Below are 26,772 nucleotides of genomic sequence, written 5' to 3' on the forward strand. Positions count from 1 at the left end.
AGACTTTCTGTAATAGTGCATGAGGCTACAAATGGATTCATGTACAAGTGATTTTAAGAAATACAGGTTTGGGTTTGACCTAACCCATAACTTCTTCAAAAAAAAAAAAACTTGAATTTGCAATATTTTTTGCTACAAAACTCTTGTTATTCGAGCATTAGTGTAATCTATTAGACATTTTACCCACAAATATATTCCCACTATTTTCCATAAAAAATGTATCAAAGTAAACCGCGCAAAAAAAAAGCTTTGAAGTACAAATGGAAATCGTCAACTATCCACTTAGTACACCAATTGAAGTACGTCAAAATTAAAATAGTTCAAAAGAACATCCCAGTTTTAGTTGATGTGAACAAATCCAAATGACCAAACTGATGAACCATCAACTTAAGCGTAGCTTCGACCCGTCGAAGGAACAAATCGGTCTAATTTGCCAAGATACCATCCTGAAATCTTAGCATATAATAGCCACTGGTTTGTTAGACAAAAAAGGTAACTAATGCCTTCTCTTAGATCATAAAACAATTTGTTTCACATTGCAACCCAGTTCATTCATGGCAAAACAATCACACTAAAAAGAAATAATCCACTGCAAAATATAAAGGATTTCATTGCAAGTGTTGATGCACCTTTGTCCAATTTTCTTGTGAAGAGTCCTACATGCAGTTTGTTATTGTTATGTTTAAAGGAGATGACAATGTGTATACCTTTAATTCTAAAGTCAACAATTGCGTGGGTGTTTCCTTTGTGTGTGTCAGGGGGTAATAATTAGAATGATGGTACAGGTTAAATGATGTGTGTGCATAATCTAATGCATTTACACTAATATTGTCAAACAACTGTTAAGCAAAGAAACTTATACATGACTGTGGAACAGAGAAGAAAATGACACGAACTTTGCTCTCAAAATAGTTATCTCTAAACATTGACTAAGGCTCCTTCAAACTCCAAATACATTCATACAAATAAATAAATTTAGTTACATAAAAATACTTTGAAGTACATATGTATTCAACACGATATTGGTCACAACCAATTGAATAATGTTTCGTTGAGGTATCCCATCTCAAAACCAAATTAGGTCTTCCCTCTTGAATTTCTACATGTGTAAGGAGTCAGCAGTAAGCTATCTAAATTCTTGCAAGAGTGCAGGACACTTGTCATTGCACAGTTGTTTTGTCTCTGAAAATTGCCCTCATATCGCTTAATTAATATAATCACTTATCCATTTCAAAAAATGGTGGGAATATATAAGAAAATCAATTCCTAACTCATTTCCCCACTCAATAAAGCATTGAACTAAGTGCGTCAATGTAGATTGTAAATACAATAGTATCTTATATCGAACTCACCTAGAGACTAGAGTAGATTTAATTGTCAGCAATTGTATCACAATCCAATAATGCTTCCTTTCCCACTCTCCCACTAAGCAAATTTGTTCTACAAAACCTGCACACACAAAAGAATCAACATCAAACTATGTCATTGCCATCGACTATATCTTTACCTAAATCTCAGAACAACTCTTGGAAAGGAACTTAAAGGCTATAAAACATGCACTCACGGAAGCGTTAAAAAATTGTTACTTAGCTATAGGCTGACACAAATTCTAAATTTTTGAAAAAACAAATGATATAAAACATTTCTATTACCTTAATTAGTATCCATCAGTAGAAAGTCTTCATTAAGGATCTCAATTTTTTTCTTAAACTTAATTGCTTCCACATTCTTGTAATACGAACAACTTAGAAAGGTCTTGGTATGGTAAACTTGTATTGCCATTTCAAGTTGTCCCTATAAGATATTAAAAGATAAAGAGATAATTAAACAAACGAAGGTGGTGTCATTGATATATTTATGAAGGTGGTGGTAGTAGAATGCAAAGAAATTAAATGGAACTATCAATGGAAACATAAGGGAACATTACATTAGATATAAAGGAAAACAAAAAATTTAAAAGAATTGAGAATGGAAATACTAACATGTTATGTAAACCTCCTCACTCAAATGGGTACTATATAAGGAATAAATTTAAAGCAATCAAACAGAAAAATGGGTATTGAAATAGAAACTGGCCAAAAATCCAATACATCTAAATGAAAATGAGTCTAAAAAGACCTCTTACACGAAGGGTTAGGTTTCGAATCCTACTTCTTAGACTGGAAGCTAAAAGCTGTTTCTAAAAAAGTTGTAAGGAAAAAAAATCAGTTCCTTACTTTCCCTACACCATAATGTACCTGTAGAATTACTTTCCTACACAAATCTATATATTGTGAATGAGCTCAAGTAAACAGAAAAAGAATTTGACGGAAAAATACATGTAGAAGATGTTTTGAAGTATAATAAGCACTCAGAATTTCTCGGAAACCACTAAAAAGAATAGAATAGACGTTGCTGTCAATCACACACCTAAACAATTTCTTATACACCGTACCATGGACTATTTTTTCATTTATTTCAGATGGCCGCTTTTCTGTTATACAAATTTCATAATGAACAAATTCAGAAAAAAAGAGCGATTAGTATATTAAATCAGAAGAAACCACACCTTGAGCATATAATAAGCCAAGTAATAAGATGTATAATATGCCTAAATGGTTAGCCTCATCAAGAATAGTCTGAAGTGTTGATCACCAACATACATTATCAAAGTCCAACAAACAATAATGTATCAAGCTTACCTACTCTGTACTAAACGAATGAAATGTTGTGGAGGAACAAAAGCACGTCAGTGCAACAACCATTTTCTTAGCATCATTCTTAAATTTATCTAATGCAACACTTGCAATTGTCACAACTTGTTTCATAGAAAAGTTGCAACAGTAAGACTAAAGACATAATTGTGTAAAAAAAGCTTTGTAAAACTCCTACAAATGAAAAGATAGAAATGATAAAAAAAAAAAGCCCTACCAAGTTAAGGCATCATTACCTCTCTTTTAAAAGGTGGATACCTTCCAAGACCAGGTGTGGCATTTGCAGAAGTAGAAACCTGTTACATAAATCACTATAATTTAGTATAGCACACAAAACGAGGGGAAAACAAAACAAAAGGTGATCTGCAGGTACATAGAGAATAGGAATCATGGATGTCTATTACAAATCTTGGAGCGTATAAAAGAATCTATAACACATTCACTTGTTATAAAGATGTGAACAATCTCTTTCAAATGAAATTGTAAGAAGGGAGTCGCCCCAATCAATACCAACTAATATCGGCTGCATATTATATCTATGTTAAAGGCTACGCTAGAAAGCAAATATATTAATCATTGCTCTTATTCATAAAAGAATAGCTAAGTGCTCTGATTTACATCAAATTATATAATAACATTTTTTTACATAAATTATATATATATCTGCAGCGAATTTCTTACCTGCGAAAATTTGGTTGTCAGCACTTGAAAGAATATCAGAACCACCAAAAAAGAAAGTTGGTGCCGAGATAAGTACTGTCAGCTGAGAGACATTTTTTATTATTATTTTTTATTTTTTTATATATTTTTTTTTATTGAAGTGGGTTGTTTCACGAAGAGTGGGGTTTTGTTTCTGTCAAGAAGAAGAAGGCAGTTAGGTTACGACTTAACGAATGGTTGGGTTCTTTTTTTATTTGATAATTACTAAAATAGCACATGCGTAGAATTGAAATAACGGGCGTAATTTTATTTTATTTTTTTCCAATACATGAAAAGACAATTTTGACTTATATTAAATTAGAGAGGACACCAAATTCAAGATTATTTTGGTAAGAAGACAAGTAATTACTTTTCAAGTAGGGACTATTTTAAAAACTTTGCTGACGTGGCTCACTATGAGCATCTTGGAAGAACCGATATTAATGATAACAAGGTTTTAGACCCGGCTATATGACCGGAATCATTTCTAAAATTCACATCTCCTAAATTTTTAGTGAGAAATTCAATGATTGATAATTATTAGCATTAGTTTTTGGAGTTGATTTAGCAATATTTTCTTATTGGAGTCGTATAAAATTTTCTTATGAGATGTTGATTGACTTATTAGAGTTGGAGTAGTGCTACACGGACCTACTTTTTAGACCTACTATTGTGACTCACTATTTGGATAACGTTGGTTTGCATTACAATACACACAGACACGTATCACTATGTAAATAAATGATTATGACTTTTGACACATCAATAGGTCCAAATAGTAGGTCAAATAAGTGGGTCGGTCTAGCATTACTGTTAAAGTTGTGTTGTATTAAGGAAGCCATAAAAGCTACCACATGAGAGCTCACGAGCTTTAACATTTTAAACCTCAACCTCCTCTTATCTCCACCTTTCCAAATCCTCTCTCTCTCTCTCTCTCTCCTATAAAATGGAGAACACCAATGAGGAACTACAAAATTTAGAAAAATATTTCAACAAAAAACTCTCCATTCCTGCCCAAAAAGAAAAACAAGTAGTCCTACCTACTGATGTGTGGGAGAACATGGAGGAAAACAGCTAGCTTTTCTTAGCAACAAAAGTGGTTAGTGATAACCATCATCAACAACACCCAGACCTCTTTTTGGAAGCCATTAGAAATGCTTGGAGCTCTATCCAAATTTCATCAATCAAGCATACTGGAAATATGATATTCATCATCAAATTCTCATCTCAAGAAGACCTTTTTCAAAAGTGCCCCTGGGATAGGCAGGAAACACCTCTTAGTTCTTAAAAAGTTGGACCATCACACTATTACAGACAAAATTCAGTTCGATAATGCACTTGTGTGGGTGCAAATTCATGACCTTCCTCAGGCTTTAATCATAAAAAAAAGCTTGCGTCTTAATTACGGATAGTGTTGGTTTCTCAATTGCAGACACCTACGGTGAAGTTACTCAACAGGGGCGCTGCTATGCAAGGATTAAAGTATGGGTAAACATGCATAAGCCTCTTACCCTACACTCCGCCACAACGAATCCAAAAAATGGTGAAGAGCTGAAAATCTCCTTTTAATATGAGAAAACTAGTATTGTTTGCTTTACGTGTGCAAGGCTTGGACATTTTCAATCAGAATGCGAGTTCAAAGAAGCCAAAGCAGTTCCAACAGGAGCACTTTCATATATCGTCGCCGAGGTGTTCAAGCCATGGAAGTTAAACAACTCAAGCAACACATCATTGACTCCAAAAGCACTTAGTGTTGAAACAACAGGGGAGCAACCACTACCAACAACAAGCTCTCCGTTAACAGTTACCAAAAATCTCTTACCACAGTTGGAGGCAGTAGCTAACTCCAAAGGGAAGAAGGTGTATAGGATCTCTACTGGGGCGCACAAGATTAGTCAGGTGCAACCTAAGCATGTGAGCTCTCCAACGGTCAATGCATCGAAATCGGTACCTAGTACCTCAGGCAAAGTATCGTTGGGGTGTTCCTAGTACCAACAAAGCTGCAAACTTAGGAACAAGCATCCCTATGATAGATGACTCTGATTATGACCCTTCGGAAATCTCTCCAACGGATATTTCAAACTCAACAACTGGAGCTGACTCTGCTAGTTTCATTGGGCCAAGCAATGCTGCTAAGTTGGTTAACCCAGAGTCAGCCAAATGGAAACAAGTGGACCCAAACCTCAACCCACTTCAAAGTATTCTCAACTCTGAAATCCCAACACCCTTTGCAAACCTTGTTGCAAAATTGTCGAGCCTACTTCCAAAACCCAAAAAGCTCTCCACCACTTTTGTCTTTTCCTCTCCATCACTTGAAATCCCAAAGCTCCCTAACTCGAGGCACAAGCAGCAGCCAAGAGAAAGCCTGACAACCTTCGTGTTTTCACCAGAAAGCACATGGAATGTGAGCTTGATTGACCTTTCCAATTTCAATTCCTTTGAAGAATTTGGAGACAGCTGGTGCAACTGTCAAGGAGATTGTGTCGTCTAAAAACAGTAATGGAGGCGTGGGCAACACCGAATCCGAGCACGACAATGCACATATTCACTTTAGTGATGCTGCTATTAGAGGGAAACGCTCCCTCCTCGAGGTAACTTTATGGTTAAGCTTATATAGATATAATATGAAATTGGATACTAAAGATTGCATGTTCTATTTCATATTCAATTTCTTTATTGACCATGATCAACCTTTACTTTCATTAGTTACTTCGACTCTTTTTAACTCCCCTTACCATCATAATAGGCAACATGACATGTCTTTTCTCTATACACATATTGAGATTACTTTTTGTGCTAAACTTGCTTGTTGTAGAAAGCATACTACTGTTGACTTTTGCATTATGCTTAATCTTACTTGCACATGCATGCTAATTATTATTTCCGCCATTGTTTTGGAGCATGAGCAGCCCTTAAGTGTAGCCAAGCTTTGCACTTTAAGTTGTAATAATACATACAAGCCCTTTGACAATGATCAAATGCATCATGACATGTTAGTCTCCTTGTTTGGCAATATAAATGTTAACTTTTGCAGCATGCACTCTCATGCTAATAACAAGTTCTTGCCTGATGATAGCCCCAACATGCTAGAACTGCTCATTAGTATGTCTTTGCATATTTTGCATTATATTAGGTTTAGTACCAATCCTGCTATTTGTGGAGCCTTGAGGATTAATTACTGCCACATGTCAAATCTCCTCACACAAGCACACACCATCGATCTGTACCTATGGTTTGGGCATGAACATTTATTCTCTCTTTATGCTTTTATAAGGAAAATGTTTAGGTTCATTGATCTAAGTGCCAGTAATTTCTTGCTACAAGTTTCCATGATGAGTGTCATTTTTACTCTCTATTCGTTTACGATTGTTGAACATGTGGTTAAACCTTTCTCTTGCATCATGTTTTCTATGGCTAGTCAGGTTTGGTGTGAACACCATTCCTCTCAGTCATTTACTCTATTTTTGGCGGTGAGCCCAGTGAAGGCTCTCAACCAATACCAATGAGTATCTTTGCGTGGAATTGTCGTGGGAGTGGAAATCCTACGATAATTCGTCAGCTCAAAACCCACATCAAAGATCTTGACCTTGATATTTATTTCCTCTCTGAAACAAGGGTGGATGTGTCCACTAGTTTCATGAGATTCTCCCCCCTCGCCTTCTCCCACTCTACGTGTGTTCCAGCCGATGGCCTCAGTGGTGGTCTCTGGATGGGATGGAAATTGTCACACCCCAAATTTCTAGAAAATTTAAAATAGGGAATTATCCAAGATATAATTTATCTCAATTGTCACCCTATTCAATCATCTGAACCCAGGATGAAACGAAACCCTAATAACATATTATCAACCATGATATTAAAATCTGAGATCAAATTTTAAAACCAAAGGGGACAATCCTTCAATCACATTATTAAACTACTAAAAAACCTAACAAACTCTATTACATCTATCTCAAAACAAAATCGTACACTTTAGAAAAACTTAAACCAGAAGACTCCAAGAGCAACTCCAAATCACGTGTCCTCATCCACTGCACTCCACCATCTATGTTTCCAAGAACACACCCACGTTGCAAAACAAAGCAAACATGGGTCAGCAAATTGAAATTGCTAGTATAAGTAAGACTAAAATTATAAAAAACAATATGTTTAATATTTCAAATAAAGGAATATACTATTATAATTATTTCAACTTGGAAGACAAATTAGTTTCGTCTTCTCAAAACGGCATGTAGTTTCTTCCCAAGTAAGATTTCACCCCCAATATAAAATTCCAATGATCTCATATAACAGTACTCATCATTCCTACTTTCCAAAATAACTCACAACATAAATACCATTTACATTCCACTTAGTAAATGCACATATGATAACCTAATTAAATATGAGTTTGATACACTTTACCTTTAAGCCAGCACGTTATCTTAGGGTAGGACAACGTCTCTGCATAAAAAGTTAATAAGTCCTACCCTCCTGCAAAACAAAGTTAGATTTCCCAACCGTAACCATTTATAGTATACATCTAGCTATGTCACTCTCACTACAACCATCATGGATATATATAATCTAGCATAATATATCGCTAATATTAATATTCATGTCATACCACCATATCCATTATATCATAATATATCACCACTATTAACTAACATTCGTATCACATCGCCATATCCATCATATCATAATATATTACCAATATTAACTAACATTCATATCACATCACCATATCCATCATATCACGGTAACCATATTCACATTCCTTCGTAAGAAATTATATGTAACATATCATAATATATCACCAATCATATCCAATAACTCGCTTATACTTAAAGCCAACACTTTCCTTAAAAACCACTCGTCTACTTATGAGAACGAGGAAAAATATCACAACTAGGGAGTACATTCATCCCTCGTGAGTATCAACTCACACAAACCACGTATATATTTCCTTGTAAGAAATCATGTACATCATAATACATAAATATTCATATGCAATAACTCAGTCACACGTAAAAATTAATATTTTACTTTAATATCACTCGTCTACTTATAAGAATGAGGAAAAAGTCACAACCAGGGAGTACATTCATCCCTCGTGAGTATCAACTCATACAAACCACATAAACATTTCTCATAAGAAATCATATACATCATATACAATAACTCCATCACTGTAAAATCAATATTTTACTTTGCCTATTAATTATCTCGTTGACTCATTTATTAAAAGACACAGCCCAACCTTTAGTTCCTACTCCACGATTTGCACTTCACACATTTGCCAAATCACACATATCCGTGTGCGTCACTCACACTGAGTACCACTACAAGACATATGTCCCAAGTGGGGATATCGCCTCCAGGAAACATATTTTCATCTTGTAAACTAGTAACTTGTGAGTCACAGCCATCTCTGGGCTTTCCATACACATACACAAAGCCTATTTTGGGCATAACAAAATATCAGGTCATTCATGGCACATTCAATGAATACCTTGGGTAATTTCCGCCACATTCAAGGAATACCCATCATAACACTAACAGGTCATTCATGGCACATTCAATGAATACCTTAGGTCATTCCCGCCACATTCAAGGAATTCAGACCTACATTCCCGTACACTCAAGGAATACAGCCTACCCGCAAGGCGAATGCCTTAGTTCATCTCTAAGGCGGCTTTTCACATGACATCATTAGTCATAAACATTTCTTTTCATCAAAGAGGCGTGGAGAGATCTAAAAATGTGGGCGACATATTAAATTTTCACCGGATACTTTTACACTGGATTTTAACACTCAAGAGTTCTCATTTATTATAATATTTTCATTACAAAACAAACATCGTCTCAAACAATAATTCATTACTAAAGATTTCAAACACAATAACTAATCAACTCACCTCATTATCAATTATATCAATCATAGATATCAAAAGGTTCAATAAGGAATAACGCAGTAGTTAAATGTCTCGTGAATATATTTTAAACAACCACAATCAGGTACACAATTAAGTACTAACATTGTTCACATATAGTTATCCCAATAACTAATAACTAATAACTAATATATAATATAGTGGCTGCACTTTTGCTCAAAGCTGCCTACGTATCCAAATCTTTCAAGATTGGAATCAAGCCTTCGTAGTTCTTATCAACCACATAGTCAAAGTTAAAGAACAATAAGAATTCATGTTTTAAGGTTGCACACTTCATTTCCCTTTCATTCCTCAATTATATATATATATATTAAACACAAATTTTAATGTAACATGGCACGTGAGATAACATAAATATATATTAACATTTAGTGTATATGCAATAATTGTACTTGGAATATAATACAAATGTGAAATTAAGCAATCAAGATTCAAGACATTTGTATGTCTAAGTAAAATCATTTATCTCATTACAATAAGAAAAATTAACTAGAGCTCCCCTAAAAAAAACATGGTAGGTTATCTAGTTAACTTGCCAAAACAATAACATTTTCTATAGCCATCCAAATGATACCCCACTTGATTATTTGAAAACTAGGATAAGTATACTTACTTTTTCATGTAGAACTCAAATTCCCAATGTCATTCTATCTTGGAGTAAAAATAGTTCAAAGTTGGTAAAAATCCTAATTTTTAGCAAACTAGATTTCTAAAAGACTATCTTCTGAATGACACAACGCTTTCCACAGGTGTCCAAATGCATCGAGGCTTTTTGCGTTGAAATGCTAACATGCAGAACTTACTTTCTTATGTTTAACAAAAAAACTCAATCTCATTTTAAATGTTCGGAAACTAGGCTCGAACACAGTGCGCATAAACTGATTTCTGAAGCACTATTTTCTGCCAGTCAAACTTCCAGACACCATAATTAATTCCACAGGCCTCAGAATGCAATGAGGCCAATTGGAATAGAAAGCAGACTTCCAAATATTGCTTTCTTATGTTTTCATAAAAATCTAGTTCAAACTCTAACTAAATTAAAACTGGATTTGAACACAGTGCGCAGAAACTGATTTCTGACGCATTGTTTTATGTCAACCAAACTTCCAGATATCATATCTACCACCAAAGACCTCGGAATGCAACGAAGCCAATTGGGTTGGAAAGAAGACTCATAAAACTCACTTTTTCATATTTTGGCTAGAGTTTGAATCTGACTCTAACTATATGAAAACTCAATTTCAAACCAGACACAGATTTGGCCCAAAAACAAACTCTCACCCAATGCCCATTTTAAACAAAACTTAAGCTCACATGTTTATATAACAACTCAAGCCCACCATTCTGATTCGGCCCAAGGCCAACTAAAACCAACTTAAGTCCACATGTTTATAAGACAACTCAAGCCCACAATTCTAATTCAGCCCAAGCCCAACTAAAACCAACTTAAGCCCAACCCACTTAATAGTCGTCTCCTACTTCCTTCTTCTTCCCCAACAGCCCACACCACCACCGAAACAACCACCATAACATGACCACCAAACACCACTAAAAGGTTCGGTTTTGCTCCCCATAAAAAACCCAACCTTTTGGTATAAACAAAACTCACATCCCCCACTTCTCTAAAATCGCCTCGACGCCGCCATTAACAACCTTTGGAGCTTCAACAACTCTTCTACAATGACCAAACACCACCGAAACCACCAACCCAACAGTCATCATTTCCAATTCAAACAACAACCCAAATCAACCAGACATACACCAACAGTTCAACCCAAAACCCAATAAAAATCGATTTACCCCAAACTCAACAATTCCAACAGTAACAAGTTTATATCAAACATATATAAATAATTAAAATTGATTCATAATCATCTTTTTATCACATAGGTTTGTTTACACAGTACGCAGACTAAGTCGAACAGTATGTAAAATAAGCACAAAAGAATAATTGAATAGAAAATAATAAGCAAAAATCAGACAACAAAGTTTTTAAACAGACTTAAAAATATAGGTTCACTGAAAGATAAGAATATCTACTCACTCGTGATACGCTCATGTTGCCAGCAAATCCCCAGAAACCTCCCTTTTCCTCTTTGAGTAAAACTCTCTTTATTTTTTTATTTTTTTATTTTTTTTTGTCTCTTTGTAAAAACCCTTTCTCTATTCAAACTCGTATATTTGTTTTTCCTTTTTTGAAAACCCCCCGAAAATAGGGAATGGGGTTTATCCTCTTTACCATATCTCTTTCTAATCTTTATATTTTTTATTTTATTTTATTTATTCTTATTATTAATATTAATCATATATTATAAAAATAATAAATAGAAATAGCCGGGTGTTATAGAAATCATCTCTTGATATGGAAATTCTTTTCACCTCGAAACGGTACAATGCAGCATTAGTCAAGAACTACCCAACCAATCAACAGTGGCTTTGCACTTTCGTGTATGGGCACCCTGATGTCTCGAAGAGACCGGAGCTTTGGAACAACTTCACTGACCTCGCAGCAAATCACTCCATCCCATGGCGTATTGTAGGCGACTTGAATGAGGACTAGTCCAGATGAGAAATATGGAAGAGTTCCTTTCAACCCTGAACAAGCGACCCCGTTCCTGGACTTTATGTTCTCAGCCGACTTTGTGGACTTGGGTTTTGAAGGTGTTCCTTTTACGCTGGTAAAGACCTTACTAAAGTGCGTTTAGATAGGGATATTGTCAACACGACCTATCACACTTTGTTTCCTAATGCTAAAACTGTTAATATGCCCATTATAGGGTCAGACCATGGACCGATTATTGTTCACTTGGAACCCCCCGATGAACGTACTCCAAAACATTTTCATTTCCAATCCATTTGGACTATATCCCCGGATTGCAAAGACATCATCCAAAATTCTTGGAGGGATAATAACAAAGGCTCGCAAGCCTATCGCTTTTGCCAAAAGCTTAAGAAAGTGAAGAAGAATCTCAAAGTATGGAACAGTAATGTCTTTGGAAATGTTCACGCTCGAATTAGGAATCTTCGAGAGGAGATAAGAATTATCCAACAAAATTGGGATTCCAATCATGAACAAGAAAGATAGTTGCAAGAAGACCTCCGCCAAGCCACCTTCTTGGAAAAAAAAAAGCTTTGGCGTGATAAGTCAAGAGGCCTCAAACTTCATTGTGACGGAACAAACTCGTGTTACTTTCACATGTCTACTGTGGTTCGCAGAAACCACATATCTATCAACAAGATCAGAGATGCTAATGGAAATTGGGTAAAAGGAAGAAAACATATAAGTGATACCATTATGGAGCACTTCCGAAAGCTCTTCACCTCGTCCAATCCAGATATTCATGTTGATGATCTTAATATCATCGAACTGGTCATTATAGAAGATGAAAATGATGACCTCACTAGAGATATAACTCTTGATGAGATCAAGAGCGCCCTTTTTGCTATAGACCCTAATAAGGCACCTAGGTCGGATGGCTTCACACCCCTTTTTTACCAAAAATATTGGGACATTGTCCATGTTGATCTTCTCCATACTATCCACAACTTCATGACATCTGGCCACCTTCTTACTGAACTCAACCACACTAACATCACTCTCATCCCTAAAACCCAAGGACCCGAAAGCCTAGGACAGTTTTGTCATATCAATCTTTGCAATGTCTGTCTAAGAATCATTACAAAGATCCTCGCAAACCATCTCAAACCTTTGCTAGACAAGATTATCTCACCATCTCAAAGTGCTTTTGATAAAGAGAGACAAATTTTTGACAATATTGTCCTTGCCCATGAGATCATTGGGACTTTCAAGAGGAAGAAAGGAGCCACAGGATGTATGACAATTACGCTGTACATGAGTAAAGCGTTTGACAGAGTGGAATGGAGTTTTTTGCTCAAAACGTTACAAGATTCTGGGTTTTGTGAAAAATGGAGGAGTTGGATTTGCCAATGCATGCATGTCTACCACCTCTCTTTCTTTCAAACTGAACGGATCCCCGATAGGGTTCTTGAAGCCAGAGAGGGGCATACGGCAAGGGGACCCGTTATCCCCCTTCCTTTTCATCATATGTGCTGAAGTCCTCTATCTCCAGGTTGCTCGCCAAAGCTGAGGAAAATAAGCTGATCCATGGGATAAAGATTTCCAGGAGTGATACCCCATTATGACATTTGCTTTTTGCTGATGATAGTTTTATATTCTGCAGGGTCAACATAGCGGAATTTCATGAGCTCAAAGATATTTTGGACACTTTTAAGAGAGTCTCAGGACAAGAGATTAACTTCCAGAAGTCTGGTATCTTTTTTAGCAAGAACTCTCCACCTAAGCACCAGAAACTTGTCAAAAGAATCCTCAAGATCAATAAGAACATCACAGCAGACAAATACCTAGGTGCTCCTTTGGTTCTCTAGAGAAAAGGTAAACAAAATTTCCAAGATATCACAACACGGGTCCTCCAAAGAATGGAAGGATGGAGAGCTAAAACACTCTCGCAAACAGAAAAAGTCACTCTTATAAAATATGTCACCTCAGCGATACCATCGCGTACCTCATGTCCATATTCATGATGTCGACATCGACCTGTGAAAAACTGGATTCTATGAATTCCAATTTCTTCTGGGGTGAAAACAATGTGAACAAAACTCACTTCATAAGTTGGAATAAGCTTTGTGAACTAAAATCTCTTGGAGATTTGGGCACAAGACTTACGTTAAACCACAATAAAGCTCTAATTGCTAAGCTCTTATGGAGAATTATCAAAGAGCCAAACAAAAGATGGGCATCTAGTCTCATACGAAAATACTCACCCAACACACCTTTACTCAGGGCAAAATGCCCTCGGAATGCTTCCAAAATATGGAAAGGTATTATCAAAGTGAAGAATTATATCCTTCCAAATCTCTGTTGGCACATTGGCGATGGGTTCAATATCAATATATGGATTGACCCTTGGGTACGTACCTACATTACCCACTCTAAAGCCCATAGGCCCCCTAGGGCCTAATGCTATTAATTCAGTAGCTGAGTTGATTGATCCCACCAATCGAACATGGAACACTACTATCATAAATAATCTCTTCATCCCTTCTATTGTTGATGAGATTATGAAAATACCATTAAGCCAAACTAAGCACGAAGACACTATTAGATGGTTGGGCGATAATAACGAGAAACTCACGGTCAAATCGGTGTACAAGTACCTTAGCATGAACTTATACAACAATGAAGGGAATGATACCCAATTTTGGAAGTTCATCTGGCAACTAAATGTAGCAGAGAGGGTAAACATCTTCCTTTGGAAAGCAGTAAAAAATGGGCTGCCTACTTGAGAGAATCTTCAATTTCGACATATCATTCAGTCTACTATTTGCCCAAGGTGTAGTAATCAAGTCGAATCCATTGCACATGCCCTCTTCCACTGCACCATCATCAGGCGAATTTGGTATCCTTCTAACTAGGATCCAAGTGAGAACCTCTACTCTATTATCTGCAAACTTATTGATGGTAATTCATCAAAACTAGGTATTATTGATTTGCTTAGCATTATGGGTACCATTATGTATTCGATTTGGCTAGATAGAAATGACATCATTTTTAACAAAGATTGCCATAACTCTATCACATGCACCCTTACTAAGGCTTCGTCATTCATGACATCTAATATAGGGATGAAATGCACTAAAAGTGCATTAGTTGAATCTTGACCTAATATAGGCCAAGATTGGTTTTATGTCTCAACATATGCATCATGGATGGATGCAAATTCCCATGCCGGTCTGGGTTTTGCTTTATGGAATAATAATGGCAGTTGCATTGGTGCAGGACACGACAGGACTACAGCTAGAGATCCAGAAGAGGCAAAGGCTCATGCCATCTTTAGAGGAATAGAACTAGCTAGGAAAATGAAGGTCAAGAAACTGATGATCTTGATGGATTGTATGAACTTAGTTGCTGCCATGGAAAAGCGATTAGGACTGCTATCATGGGGAGCGACCGACCTCTGTTGCTCAGGATATTTATTTTATTTATTCAAAGTTGGATGACTGTAAAACTTTATATATCAGTATATCCTTAAATATTGTAGCTCATAGTCTAGCATCTAGGGGACGTCGAGCACCTCCATTCTTTTGTTTAGATAGAGCTTCGGCAAAATTCCTGATTGACCTGTGTTAGTGTTAGTCCCATGGAGGGATCCCTCCATTTCTGTAGGGGTGATTCCTTTTTTGCTTATAAAAAACAAAGAGTTGTGTTGTATTAGGAAACTTCTTAAGATTAAGAGTTCATGTTGTATTAGGAAATTTCTTATGATTAATTAAGAGTGTCCACGTGGCATACCTAAGTCTGAAGAATGCGCCACCTATGAAAGAGATTGTCCAAATAACATGTAATCTGCTTTAATATAGAATATAGAGAGAGGTGATAATAATTTTAGGTAGTGCAACTCCGATTTATCGTGTTAATCACCAGCCAGGATACGTTATAGAATTGCAGGGGATTAGTGTTGGCGATATAAGCTTCCCAATCACTGATCCACATTTATCATTTGAGGGTGCGAAGAATGGGAATGAGTTTTATCGTTGATTCTGAAACAAGTTTTAGTATTTTGCATTGGAGCGCATTCCACATTATATTCGCGGAGTTGTCACGACCGTTTGAGAGTTTGAAAAGAGTGAACTTGCACCTTTCCAAGTATGTTGGGAATATGATTGGCATGATATTACAAACTCATCTCTGAACGTGATTTTCCATTTTACAAATCAAGTAATAATGAAATTTCCTAAAGAAAATATATGGTATTGGACCGAGAATATGATATCATTTTGCCTTGCAATGATACTTCCAAAGCCGGGAGAATTATCCATTCTTGGAAATCACCAACTCCAGAATTTCAATATTGGATATGATTTAGACCAAAGCCTACTTTATTTGGATTTCAATTGGTGCTCGGAAACTTAATTAGCAGTGAAGGTAAGTTTGTTCGCATGATTAAAGTTTGAGGTTTAATTTGCTAGCATGAAAGAACCTATCCTGTTTGTTTTTTTTTTTTTGATTTACAATTTGAAGTCTGGGTTTATGACATTTGGTAGCTATTTCGTTCTTGTAATTTTTGGATGTTTGATAATGGAAGGAACTCGTACTGCCCTTCGCTTTTATTTTGCTCACACAATTTGATATGATAACTAGCAGTGTTGTTACTATTTAGCCGATATATCTTCAACAAGTTCATTTTGCTAATGCTCTAGCGAAGTGCAAAAAATCCTTTTTTAGAGCAATATATAACATGACCTTTTCATGGGGTGCATTACTTGCATATATGTGTTCTTTCTTTCTTAACATAATGGTTTTGATACATAAATTTAATTAGAAAGAATAGTAATAGAGGCATGAATCAGTCATCTTAATGGAATAAGTTTCTCTATCTCTATCTGAGAATCCCCTTTCTACATGTATATCCCCATATTTTATTTAAATAACCTAAGGTAGTATGCATATGTTACTTGGTTAACAACCTTGAGGTATCTATACTCCTCTCCCCTAGCACAAAACCAAGCTTGACCATCTTATGGCATATCACAGAGCCTTGAAATACTATCAGTCCTTAGCTGACTCAATTTAATTATACCCAAAAAAGAAAATAAAAAATAAAGTAGACTGTTTGCTGATATAATTTTGTGTTGGCAGGCAGACGAGGAGCACAGGCAGTGCAAACAGCTAATTGGGACCAACTTGTGTGGTACAGTATCATTGCTTATTGACGTGTAATATATTATCATTACATGCCTGCCTCAAACAGTTCTAGCCAGAGGCTTATTCTGTGTGTTGGATGTGTATGCACTCGTCTTTATGATTGACAGTACGGCATTATGATATATGACATTATGGATTTATATTGGCTATTCAAGAAGTGCTTACGCAGGAAAACTAGGATCAGGAGTCAGTTTCATGTTAAAAAATTCAAATTCGACTGCGCATTGTAGATTGGATTCGAACTAAAAATACGTTCGACTAGTAAGGCTGCAGAAGGCATGCCGGATGCGTTGTTCCGACCAATAAGTCTGCAGAAGGCATGCTGGATGCAATTTTATTGGTTAGGGATCTAAGGGAACCTTTGTCACGGAATCAACTATTTCTGCCAAAACAAGAAATTAGAAGTGGAAGGTTTTGTCCGTTTGTGTTTTCCTAAGGCACTTAATGCTGGTGTTTTCGGTGGTAGTATTTCCTTGAGCAGTTAAGAGAAAATGTATTGAAAATTCTAGATATAAGTATTGGAGAGCTGTGTCCGGCCTTATGGAGCAAAATTTTTTTGGAAATTTTGTAGCTCGAGATCACAACAATGCCATGGTTCAACCTCCGTGCTTTTAAGTATTCTTGCTGCTCTTAAGGAGTCTGAGGTTACTAGTTTAGTACCTTTTGCTCCTGCAACATCTGACATCATTGGTGTCCAAATTTGATAGGTTTTAGCTCATGAAACAGAACACATCTTGGATCCCCTGCACCTGTGTAGCAAAGCTTCACTTGCCCTTCTAAATTCCTGGTAATTCCTCCCATCCTCAGCGTTTGACTTGTCATGTGTCCATCTGCATTTAGCTTCATGGTACCATCCTCTGGCTTGCTCCATGTATCAGCCTAATTCATGACCATCAAGATGACATGTCTCCTAGACCGAGGCAGCATAGTGAAACAGGAGACGGGAGCACTGTAGCAAGGCTGCGATACCTAAAGCGACAGGCGGACAAATAGCGAACATGGGATGAAAAAGAAGATTATGAGACAGGAGAGCGGTTAGCGAAAAGAGAGTGGTTAGAGGATATATAAAGAGAGGAGGTTAGGAAAAGAGAAGAGAAAAAACAGAGAGAGAGAGAAGAGAGTGAGAGAGAAAAGAGACTAGGGAGAGAAGAGGGTGTAAATTTGGCTATCACATTTGGCGCCGTCTGTGGGGAGAGAGAAGGGCCTACGATCAAGTGGTAAGAAGAGAAAGTTATAGGATGGCGACAATAGCTAAGAAAGGAAAAGGGAGACCCGAAAAGGTGAGGGCGGAGGGTGTTGGAGAAGAAACCGTGAGTGTGGAGATGGAAGAGATGGAATAGGAAGTCCAAGATACAGCGGTGGAAGCAACCAGACTCTTGCAGGAGGAGATAGTGAGGTTGAGAAATGAGAATGATGGTTTGAGAAGAGAAAGAGAAACCGCACATGGAGAGGAGGAGATAGGAGAGCCAGAGAATAGTGAGGTGGAAGGCTAGTGTAAGGAAGTGCCTCATAGACCAAGAGGCAATCTGGGGGAAGGCATCACGTTGGAGGTGGTCCAAGCGATGATTGAAAAGGACAGAGAAGCAAATCGTGTGGCGGAAAGAGAGAGTCAAGGGGTGGCGAAGAAAGTGGTGGTAGGGCTTAATCAGAATCTGCTAGTAGATTCAGTTTGGAACTCCGAGGTACCTAAGAGGTTTGCGCAACCAAGGTTCGAGAGATACGATGGGAAGGGGGATCCGGCAGACCACTTACACCATTTCAGACAGCAGATGCCATTGTGGCAAGAGAACAAATATGATGGACTCCGCTGCATGATGTTTCCCGCCAACCTGAAAGGGGGAGCTTCGGACTGGTATTATCGGTTGATGTCGCGAAGTATAAGTAAGTTCAAGGAGTTGGAACAGGCATTCGTGGACCATTTCATTCATAAAAAAAGGAGGGTAGTTGATATCGTGGATATCTTTAACGTCAAACAAAGATCCACCGAGACACTTAGGGAATTTTTGTGTAGATTCAAGGAAGAGACGCTGAGGGTGGAAATTTTGGATGAGCACACCGCAGTCATAGCTTTCCAGCATGGGCTGAAACCGGGAACTAAAGTCCACGAATCTGTATCCAAAATTGAAGTCATTACGTTACATGCGTTATATCCAAAGGTCGAGAAGTACATACGCTATGAGGACATGTTGCAGAGAAATGCCAAGAAACCCAGGAAGGCAGAAAAATCAGTACAGAGCGTAGGACAAGATGACCGAAAGGACAGAGGCAAGGCTGCGACCAGAGAGAGGGGGGATCATATAGGGAAGAGACACACAAAGCCGAGAGAGGTAGAAACCAAGTTAGGAGGGACATTTGAGAAAGAAAACCATACCGGGACATAGAGTCCACCCCTTTGAACAAACCGTTGGAAGAAATCTTGCCGCTAATAAAATGGCTGCAATATTACGAAGGTCAGCGAAGCATGCCTAGGGAATTAGAGGGGAAACCGTTCTGCGCATATCACCAGATCAGAAATCACACAACCAATGAGTACTTCGCATTGCGATGGCTGGTTGAGAGAATGATAGAAAAAGGGTTGCTGAGGGAGTTCGTCAAGGAGGTACACCCAGTCGAAAGAGCATCGGCAGTGGCCAGGATCCTATGTATAATCAATGTCATCTTTAGTGGAGAAACACTGGGGAGAAATGCTCACAGGGACAAAGTAAGAAGGACCGCTAGCTTACAACAGATAAATGAGGTTTCAAGTGTTCCACGACCAGTTCCAGGGGCCGCAATGGGAGACGGGAGGATAGAGTTCACCCCAAGGGATCTGGAAGCAGTAGTCTCGCCTCATGAAGATGCATTAGTGATCATAATAGCAGTGGGTAATTATATGGTGAAGAGGGTATTGATAGACTGTGGAAGTTTAGTAGATTTGTTGTTTAGGGACGCAATGGAAGAAATGTGCATCGAAATGAAGCAGATGAAGCCCCCTCAGACTGATTTGTTTGTATTCAACAACAGTATGACAGAGCCCATAGGGGAGTTGGTGCTTCCCGTGACTGCGGGACCGGTGATGGTGTTCACTCGTTTCATGATAGTAGATGCCATCTCGCAGTACAATGTGATCTTGGTAAGAAGATGGATTCACGAGATGAAGGCGATTCCATCCACTTACTATCAAGTGATCCGCTTCTCAACTAATGGGGGAACGTACGAGATAAGAGGGGACCAGGTTGTGGCTCAAAACATTCACCAGGGGGTGGTTAGAGAATTAGTCTGCGCACCAGAAAAGGGCACGCAGAGGGAGTGTGAGCCTCTGGCATAACAATTACAATCTACGATCTCAGACGAGGAGTTGCCTGTAGGGGGAAAGACAATGGATGAGATTGAGTCTGTGAACGTAGGTAGGGAGGAAGAAGAGAAACTTGTATCTGTTGGAGTGGAGTTACCAGAGGATTGGAAGTCAAAGTTGATTGCCTTGTTAACAGAGAACATTGATGTTTTTGCGTGGTCAATTGAGGATTTAGTGGGACTAGATCCGGGGTTTGCGTGTCACAGGCTGCATATGAGAGATGATGCCAAACCCGTCAAGCAAAAGATGATAGGAGTAAGGCCGCAGTATACGCAAGGAATAAGAGAGGAGGTACAAACATTGAAAGCGGCCGAAATAATCTGCGAATGCAAGTTTACAGAATGGCTCTCAAACATAGTTGCGGTGCCCAAGCAAAATGGGAAAGTGAGAATGTGTGTCGATTTCATAGATGTCAACTAGCAGTGCCTGAAAGATTGCTACCCAATGTCATGGATAGATGAGTTGGTAGACCGAATGGCCGAGCTTAAGTTTTTCTCCTTCATGGACGCTTCAATGGGGTACAATCAAGTGGTAATGTACAGACCAGACCAGGAGAAGACCGCATTTATAGTAGAAGGAGGAGTGTACTGTTATACCTGAATGCCTTTTGGATTGAAGAACACCGGGGCAACATTTCAGAGGATAGAGGAGAAGATGTTTGAAAGCAAAATCAAAAAGGGTATGGAAATCTACATAGATGATATGGTAGAAAAAAGTATGACCGAGGAGGAATATCTAGAGGGATTGAGGAAAACATTTTCAATACTAAGGAAACACAAGCTAATGTTGAACCCTGAGAAGTGCACATTTGGGGTGACGTCTGGAAAGTTTTTGGGTTACATCGTCACATACCGCGGCATCGAAGCAAACCCGGACCAGATCAGGGCGTTGTTGGAAATGCGGTCACCACATAATGTGAAGGAGGTTAAGAGATTAGCAGGGAGAATCGTGGCTCTCAACAGGTTCATTTCAAAGTCCTCAGACAAGTGTAGACCGTTGTCCTACTCTTAAGGAAGACAACTGACTTTCAATGGACCGGGGCATGCGAAAGAGCTTTCCAAGAGTTGAAGGTTTATTTCGGAAAGGCCCCTATCCTGTCGCGACCGGGGTAAGGGGAAAAGTTATATATATACTTGGGGGTGTCAGAGTACGCAATCAGCTCGGTGTTGATAAGGGTGGTGGACAAGACAAAAAGGCCGGTGTACTTTCAGAGTAAAACCATATTGGATGTAGAAACCAGATATAGTAGGATCGAGAAATTTGCATTGGCCTTGGTGTTCTCAGCGTTGAAATTGAAACTGTACTTCGATGCTCACTTTGTTGTTGTGGTGACAAACTTGCCACTCAAACAGGCCTTGAAGGCTGACAAATCTGGGAGAATGTTGAAATGGGTAGTGGTGCTGAATGCTTATGACATCGAGTACCAGATCAGGACAGCGAAAAAGGCACAAACTATGGCAGAGTTCCCCGCCGACTTGGGGGGAAGAGATGATTATGGAACGGGAGGGAGACGTCAGTCATGACCCTTTAAACCCTTGGGATATGAGGAACGGATGGAGGGTTTTCGCAGATGGGTCCGCTACTGATACAGGGAACAGAATTGGAGTGGTATTGGTTATGCCAGAGAATAATCGTCTAGAATCGAGGCTTCTAACAATGAATCAGAGTACGAAGCGATGATAGTTGGGTTGGAGTTGGCCGCCCGGGGCTGAGTGAACTAATAGTTTATTCTGATTCCAACTTAGTGGTATGTTAAATGAACGAAGAATTTGCTGCCCGATGCCCCAGGATAGCGAAGTATTACATAGAAAGGCTAGCAAGTTTGTTAAGATCAGATTCGCTCATCTAGGCTGCGGAGAAAATAGACATGCTGACGCATTGGCATATGTTGCTGCGGTTCTTCCTGGGTCCGAAGGCAGATCAATTGAGGTCATGGTGCTGAGCAAACTAAGCACCTCTGAGAATGAAGGGGTTTGGACTGCCACTGAGGAAGAGCCAGGGTGGATAGAACCCATAAAGAATTTCTTGTCAGGGATAGAGATCGAGGACAAACGAGAAAGAAGGAGAATGGAACAAATATCCCAAAGATACACTTTGCTGGATGGGGACTTGTACAGACGAAACATCAGCGGACCATTGTTGAAGTGTTTAGGGTCCCGGCAGGTGCAAGAGGTCTTGGGGGAGATTCATGAGGGGGATTGTGGGAGTCATTCGGCAGGGAGAATGACTGCACATCGAGTGTTATCACAGGGGTATTTCGGGCCACACATGAAGAGAGACGCAACCGAGTATGCCAAGAAGTGTGAGAAATGCCTAAGATTTTCACCACTGATACATGCTCCAGCTGAGTCCTTGCATAAGGTGTTTAGTCCTTGGTTGTTCTCCTTGTAGGCGCTTGATATCGTCGGACTGCTACCTATGGCAAGTGGCAAACGACGGTTTATGCTAGCCGCGACTGACTATTTTACCAAATGGGTAAAGGGCATGGCGCTGCAACAGATTAAGGAGGAACTTAACAAGTCAAGAAATTCCTCTGGGAGAATATAATATGCATATTTGGGTTGCCGCATACCATAATCGCAGATAATGGGACTCCAGCCACGGGGGAAGGTGCGAGATTTTCTCCAAGCGTTCAAAGTGAAGCAAGGATTCTCTGCCCCTTACAATCCCGAGGGGAATGGTCAAGCAGAACCCTCGAACAAAACAATAATGGATAATCTGAAGAAAAAACTGGAGGATCGAAAGGGGTTTTGGGCGGACGAGTTAAACCAGGTGCTGTGGGCGTATCGAACCACGCCACGAACATCCACTCGAGAGTCGCCATTTGCCATGGCATATGGAGTGGAGGCAGTGATTCCAGTAGAGATGGTGGAGGCCACCACTAGAACAAGAGCAGTGGAGGAAGGAGTTAATGAGACCATCTTAGCCGCGGAGCTGAATCTTACTGAGGAAAAGAGAGACATAGAGCGCATTAGATTGAAGGAATACCACAGGAGATTGCAAAGGCAATATGATGAAAGAGTGAAGTCGCAGCAGTTTCATGTGGGGGACCGCGTTTTGAGGAGAGTAACATCGGCTACCAGGAAGGAGATCGATGGAAAACTAGGGCCTAACTGGGACGAGCCTTATACCGTGGTGGAAAAGGGGAGCGCAAGAACCTATCGGCTATAGAATCCAAAGGGACAAGACATTGCGAGGCCCTGGAACATCAGAATGTTGAAGAGGTTCCATGAGTAACACCTTGTACAGTTTTTAAATTAAAGACAAAGTCAACGGCTTCTAGAGATTGTAGTTCGAGTGTTAGGGTGATGTTTTGTGTTACATATTTTATCAATAAATAGAGTGCTACTTTGTCCAAATGGTGTATTACATTATTGGCTGCAAATGAGCAGAGAAATTGATTAAGGACTAGACGTCCGAACCCAACTTAGGGGCAAATTGAGCTGCCCCCAACCAGCATCACGACTGATAAAGACAGCAGGGGGGGTGACCCCTTCGCAGATGATGAGGTCCAAATCTAACTTGGGGGCAACCTGAGCTGCCTCCAACTAGCCTCACGGCTGACAAAGACAGCAGGGGGGAGGGGGTAAGCCCTTCGCGGATGATGAGGTCCAAATCCAACTTAGGGGCAAACTGAGTTGCCCCCAACTAGCCTCACGGCTGGGGGGGGGGGAGCCCTTCGTGGTCAATGAGGTCCATATCCAACTTGGGAGCAAATTGAGCTGCCCCCAACTAGCCTCACGGCTGACATAGAGACAAAGGCAGGAGGGCCCCTTCGAGGATGATGAGTTTCGAAACCAACTTGGGGGCAAACTAAACTGCCCCCAAGTAGCTTCGCTGTAGAAAGCTAAGTAAAATACGAATTATCGAGTCAGAAAATTGCAGAGATTAGTGAAAAACTTTATGCAACATGGAAAAATAGATTTCCAATGAGATAATAAATTGCAGCAAACATACTGGTAAATTAGCAAAACATACATACTTGCCCGCTAGGAGCACCTAGAAATACGGGACACAGAGTATACATACAAAAGTTTGAAAGCAAAGCATATTCAAATCCAGAACAGAGAAATTAACTCCAAACTATTAGTCATAGGCTGTCTCCTTCTGATTTTGATCCTCAACGGCTTCCTTCAGGGGTGATCCCTCAGATATTTCCACCACAGCATCATCTGTCACCAGGACAGTGTTGAGGTCTCTTTCAGGTAGCGGAGTGGGTGTAGAGGAGGGGTCAGCAGCAGGGGTAGAGGCAAAGGAGGGCGAGGGGAGGAGTCTCCCAGCAGCAGTGAGATCAGACAGCTGTCGTTGGAGCTCCCTCTTTTCGGCTAGATCTCGAAAGCGATCAGAGGCGGCTTTCAGAGATTGGTCAAATGCGGCCTGAGCAACGGCCTCACTTGCTACTTTCTCACTCTCTACTTTGGCCTAAAAGTCAGCCATCTATTGACGGAGAGTCTCTTCCGCGGTCTGGAGTGCTTTGTGCGATTTTATAGCCGCGAGACGTGCGTTATCGCGGTCTTTCTCCAGGTGGGCATATTGCGCTTTTCAGCCTTCAAGCCTGTTGATCTCCTGCTTCACCATATGCTGGGTGTCTAGAGTGTTTGTTAGATCGTGGATGACATAGCCTATATCCAAGCTCAGCTTAACACAAAAGGGCCATTAAATATGTTACCAGTAAAAAGCACCAGGGCAAAAGGGGAAAGAGGCACACCTTTTCCCAGCCAGTGTAGATAGCAGCACGGTGGGTGACAAAGGTCCCAGAGAAGATGGGGGCTGAAAAATAGTGTGGCGGCCACCGCGGGGTTGTCCAAGGCCGAGTCTCATGTGGTGACCACACTATCCCTAGCCTTGAAGTCAGGACGCCAGACTTGTGAGATCCTATCCTAGGCGACATAAGTGAGCCACTGGCCGTGGTAACATGGGTGCTGGGGCAGAAGGGGCAGCGCAAGTCCCCATAGTTTTGCATCTCTTGGTGGGTGGGCTCTTCGCCGCAGAGTCAGTGGGCTCCTCTTCTGAGTCGCTGTCCCACAGTTTTAATTTTGTAACATCCATGTCTGGGGAGTGCAAAGGGGAGCCAGCGACTTCGAAATCGTCCTCCCAATCAGCGAGGGAAGAGTAATTGACGGGGGCACCTTTTGGGCTACCCGAAGAAGGTTCCGCGGTGGGAGGGTGTGACTGAAGGGCCGCAACTCATTTGGCTGCAGCTTGCATATGGGAGATCTTCTTAGTGTAGCCCCTCTTCTTGATCTTAGGAGGGGAAGGTTTGGGCAACCTTTCCTTGGGAGGAGGTAGACGATAGAAAGGGCCTTGGTACTTGTCGAAGTCTTTGAGAGTGGGGTCCAGGAGGAAAGGAGTGCCTTTGTCCGGATCTATACCTAGAATGTTGCACTAACCACTTCCTAAATCGCGGAGCTTCTGGAAGATTTCTGAAAAGACACCGGCGTATAGTTGAGAGTGCGAGTCCGGTCTCCAACCTGTATCAAAGAAAGTTACATGGTGTCAACAATGAGAACAATAAGAAGAAGCATAGGGTTACCGACTACACTTACCGCTCTAGAGAAAATGTAAATGCCTTAAAGAAACTTCAGGAGGTATGTCCGCTGATAAAAAGCTCCCGGACACATACAATGGATAGTGGTGCCACACTTTGTCTGAAGTAGTGATGCGGAGAACGAAAGACTTCTTCCGCGGACGGCTATAGAAAGATTGGTAGCCTACACTCCCAAACTTGGTGCTCTTCTTTATGTAGTAGTGGGTAATTATGTCACGGAGTTGGATTTTGGGGCAGTTGGTTTTGTTATAGAAGTTAGCGGCGTACATAACACGCCAGAAATTGCCAATACCTTGACATGGCGGAATGTTGAAATGATTGCACACTTCCACATCTAGTAGTGACAATGGAAAGCGTAGTTCGACCACTATTTGACCTACTGTAACGACAAGGTTTCCCGGCCGAGGCTTGACAAGGTGAGGGAAGTAAGTAACTCCTGACACATGTTCCAAGACCACGTCATCAGGGATGCCATATGCCGCCTTGACCGTAGCTAGATTGGGTTTGCAGTAATAAGAGGGAGGCAGAGGAAGTTTAAACAGTCTCCTGAAGTGGAGGGGACAGCGGCAGGGCCGTCCGAGTCCGAAGCCGCGGACTCAGACCTATCAGCGATGGGGTTACTAGACCTAGAGGAGGGGGTCCCTAATCTAGTGGATCTGACGGCGGATGAGCTCACCGACTCAGAAGCCGACATAATGCAAACAGTACGAAAGGTGGATGTAAAAGGTGATGGATCCAAAAGGGGTGAGTGTGAGGAACCAAAAATCATCGGAGAATAGCAAACATTATGGAAAAGAGTTGAAAGATAAAAAGAAAGA

General features: G+C 39.9%; 3 protein-coding genes across 3 annotated transcripts; all 3 read left to right on the plus strand.

Moving 5' to 3' along the window:
• The first annotated feature begins 18,634 nt into the window (after window positions 1–18,634).
• On the plus strand, window positions 18,635–19,453 carry LOC147482148 (uncharacterized). The gene has a single exon (XM_086579218.1). The coding sequence runs from the start codon at window positions 18,635–18,637 to the stop codon at window positions 19,451–19,453; it is 819 nt and encodes a 272-aa protein (XP_086435344.1).
• Window positions 19,454–19,533: 80 nt separating this feature from the next.
• LOC147482149 (uncharacterized) lies at window positions 19,534–20,379 on the plus strand. Its single transcript, XM_086579219.1, has one exon. The coding sequence runs from the start codon at window positions 19,534–19,536 to the stop codon at window positions 20,377–20,379; it is 846 nt and encodes a 281-aa protein (XP_086435345.1).
• Window positions 20,380–22,185: 1,806 nt separating this feature from the next.
• On the plus strand, window positions 22,186–22,797 carry LOC147482150 (uncharacterized). The gene has a single exon (XM_086579220.1). The coding sequence runs from the start codon at window positions 22,186–22,188 to the stop codon at window positions 22,795–22,797; it is 612 nt and encodes a 203-aa protein (XP_086435346.1).
• Window positions 22,798–26,772: the final 3,975 nt, after the last annotated feature.

The sequence above is a fragment of the Coptis chinensis genome, chromosome 8 (assembly GCF_015680905.1).
Source record: "Coptis chinensis isolate HL-2020 chromosome 8, ASM1568090v1, whole genome shotgun sequence".
Classification (NCBI taxonomy): Eukaryota; Viridiplantae; Streptophyta; class Magnoliopsida; order Ranunculales; family Ranunculaceae; genus Coptis; species Coptis chinensis.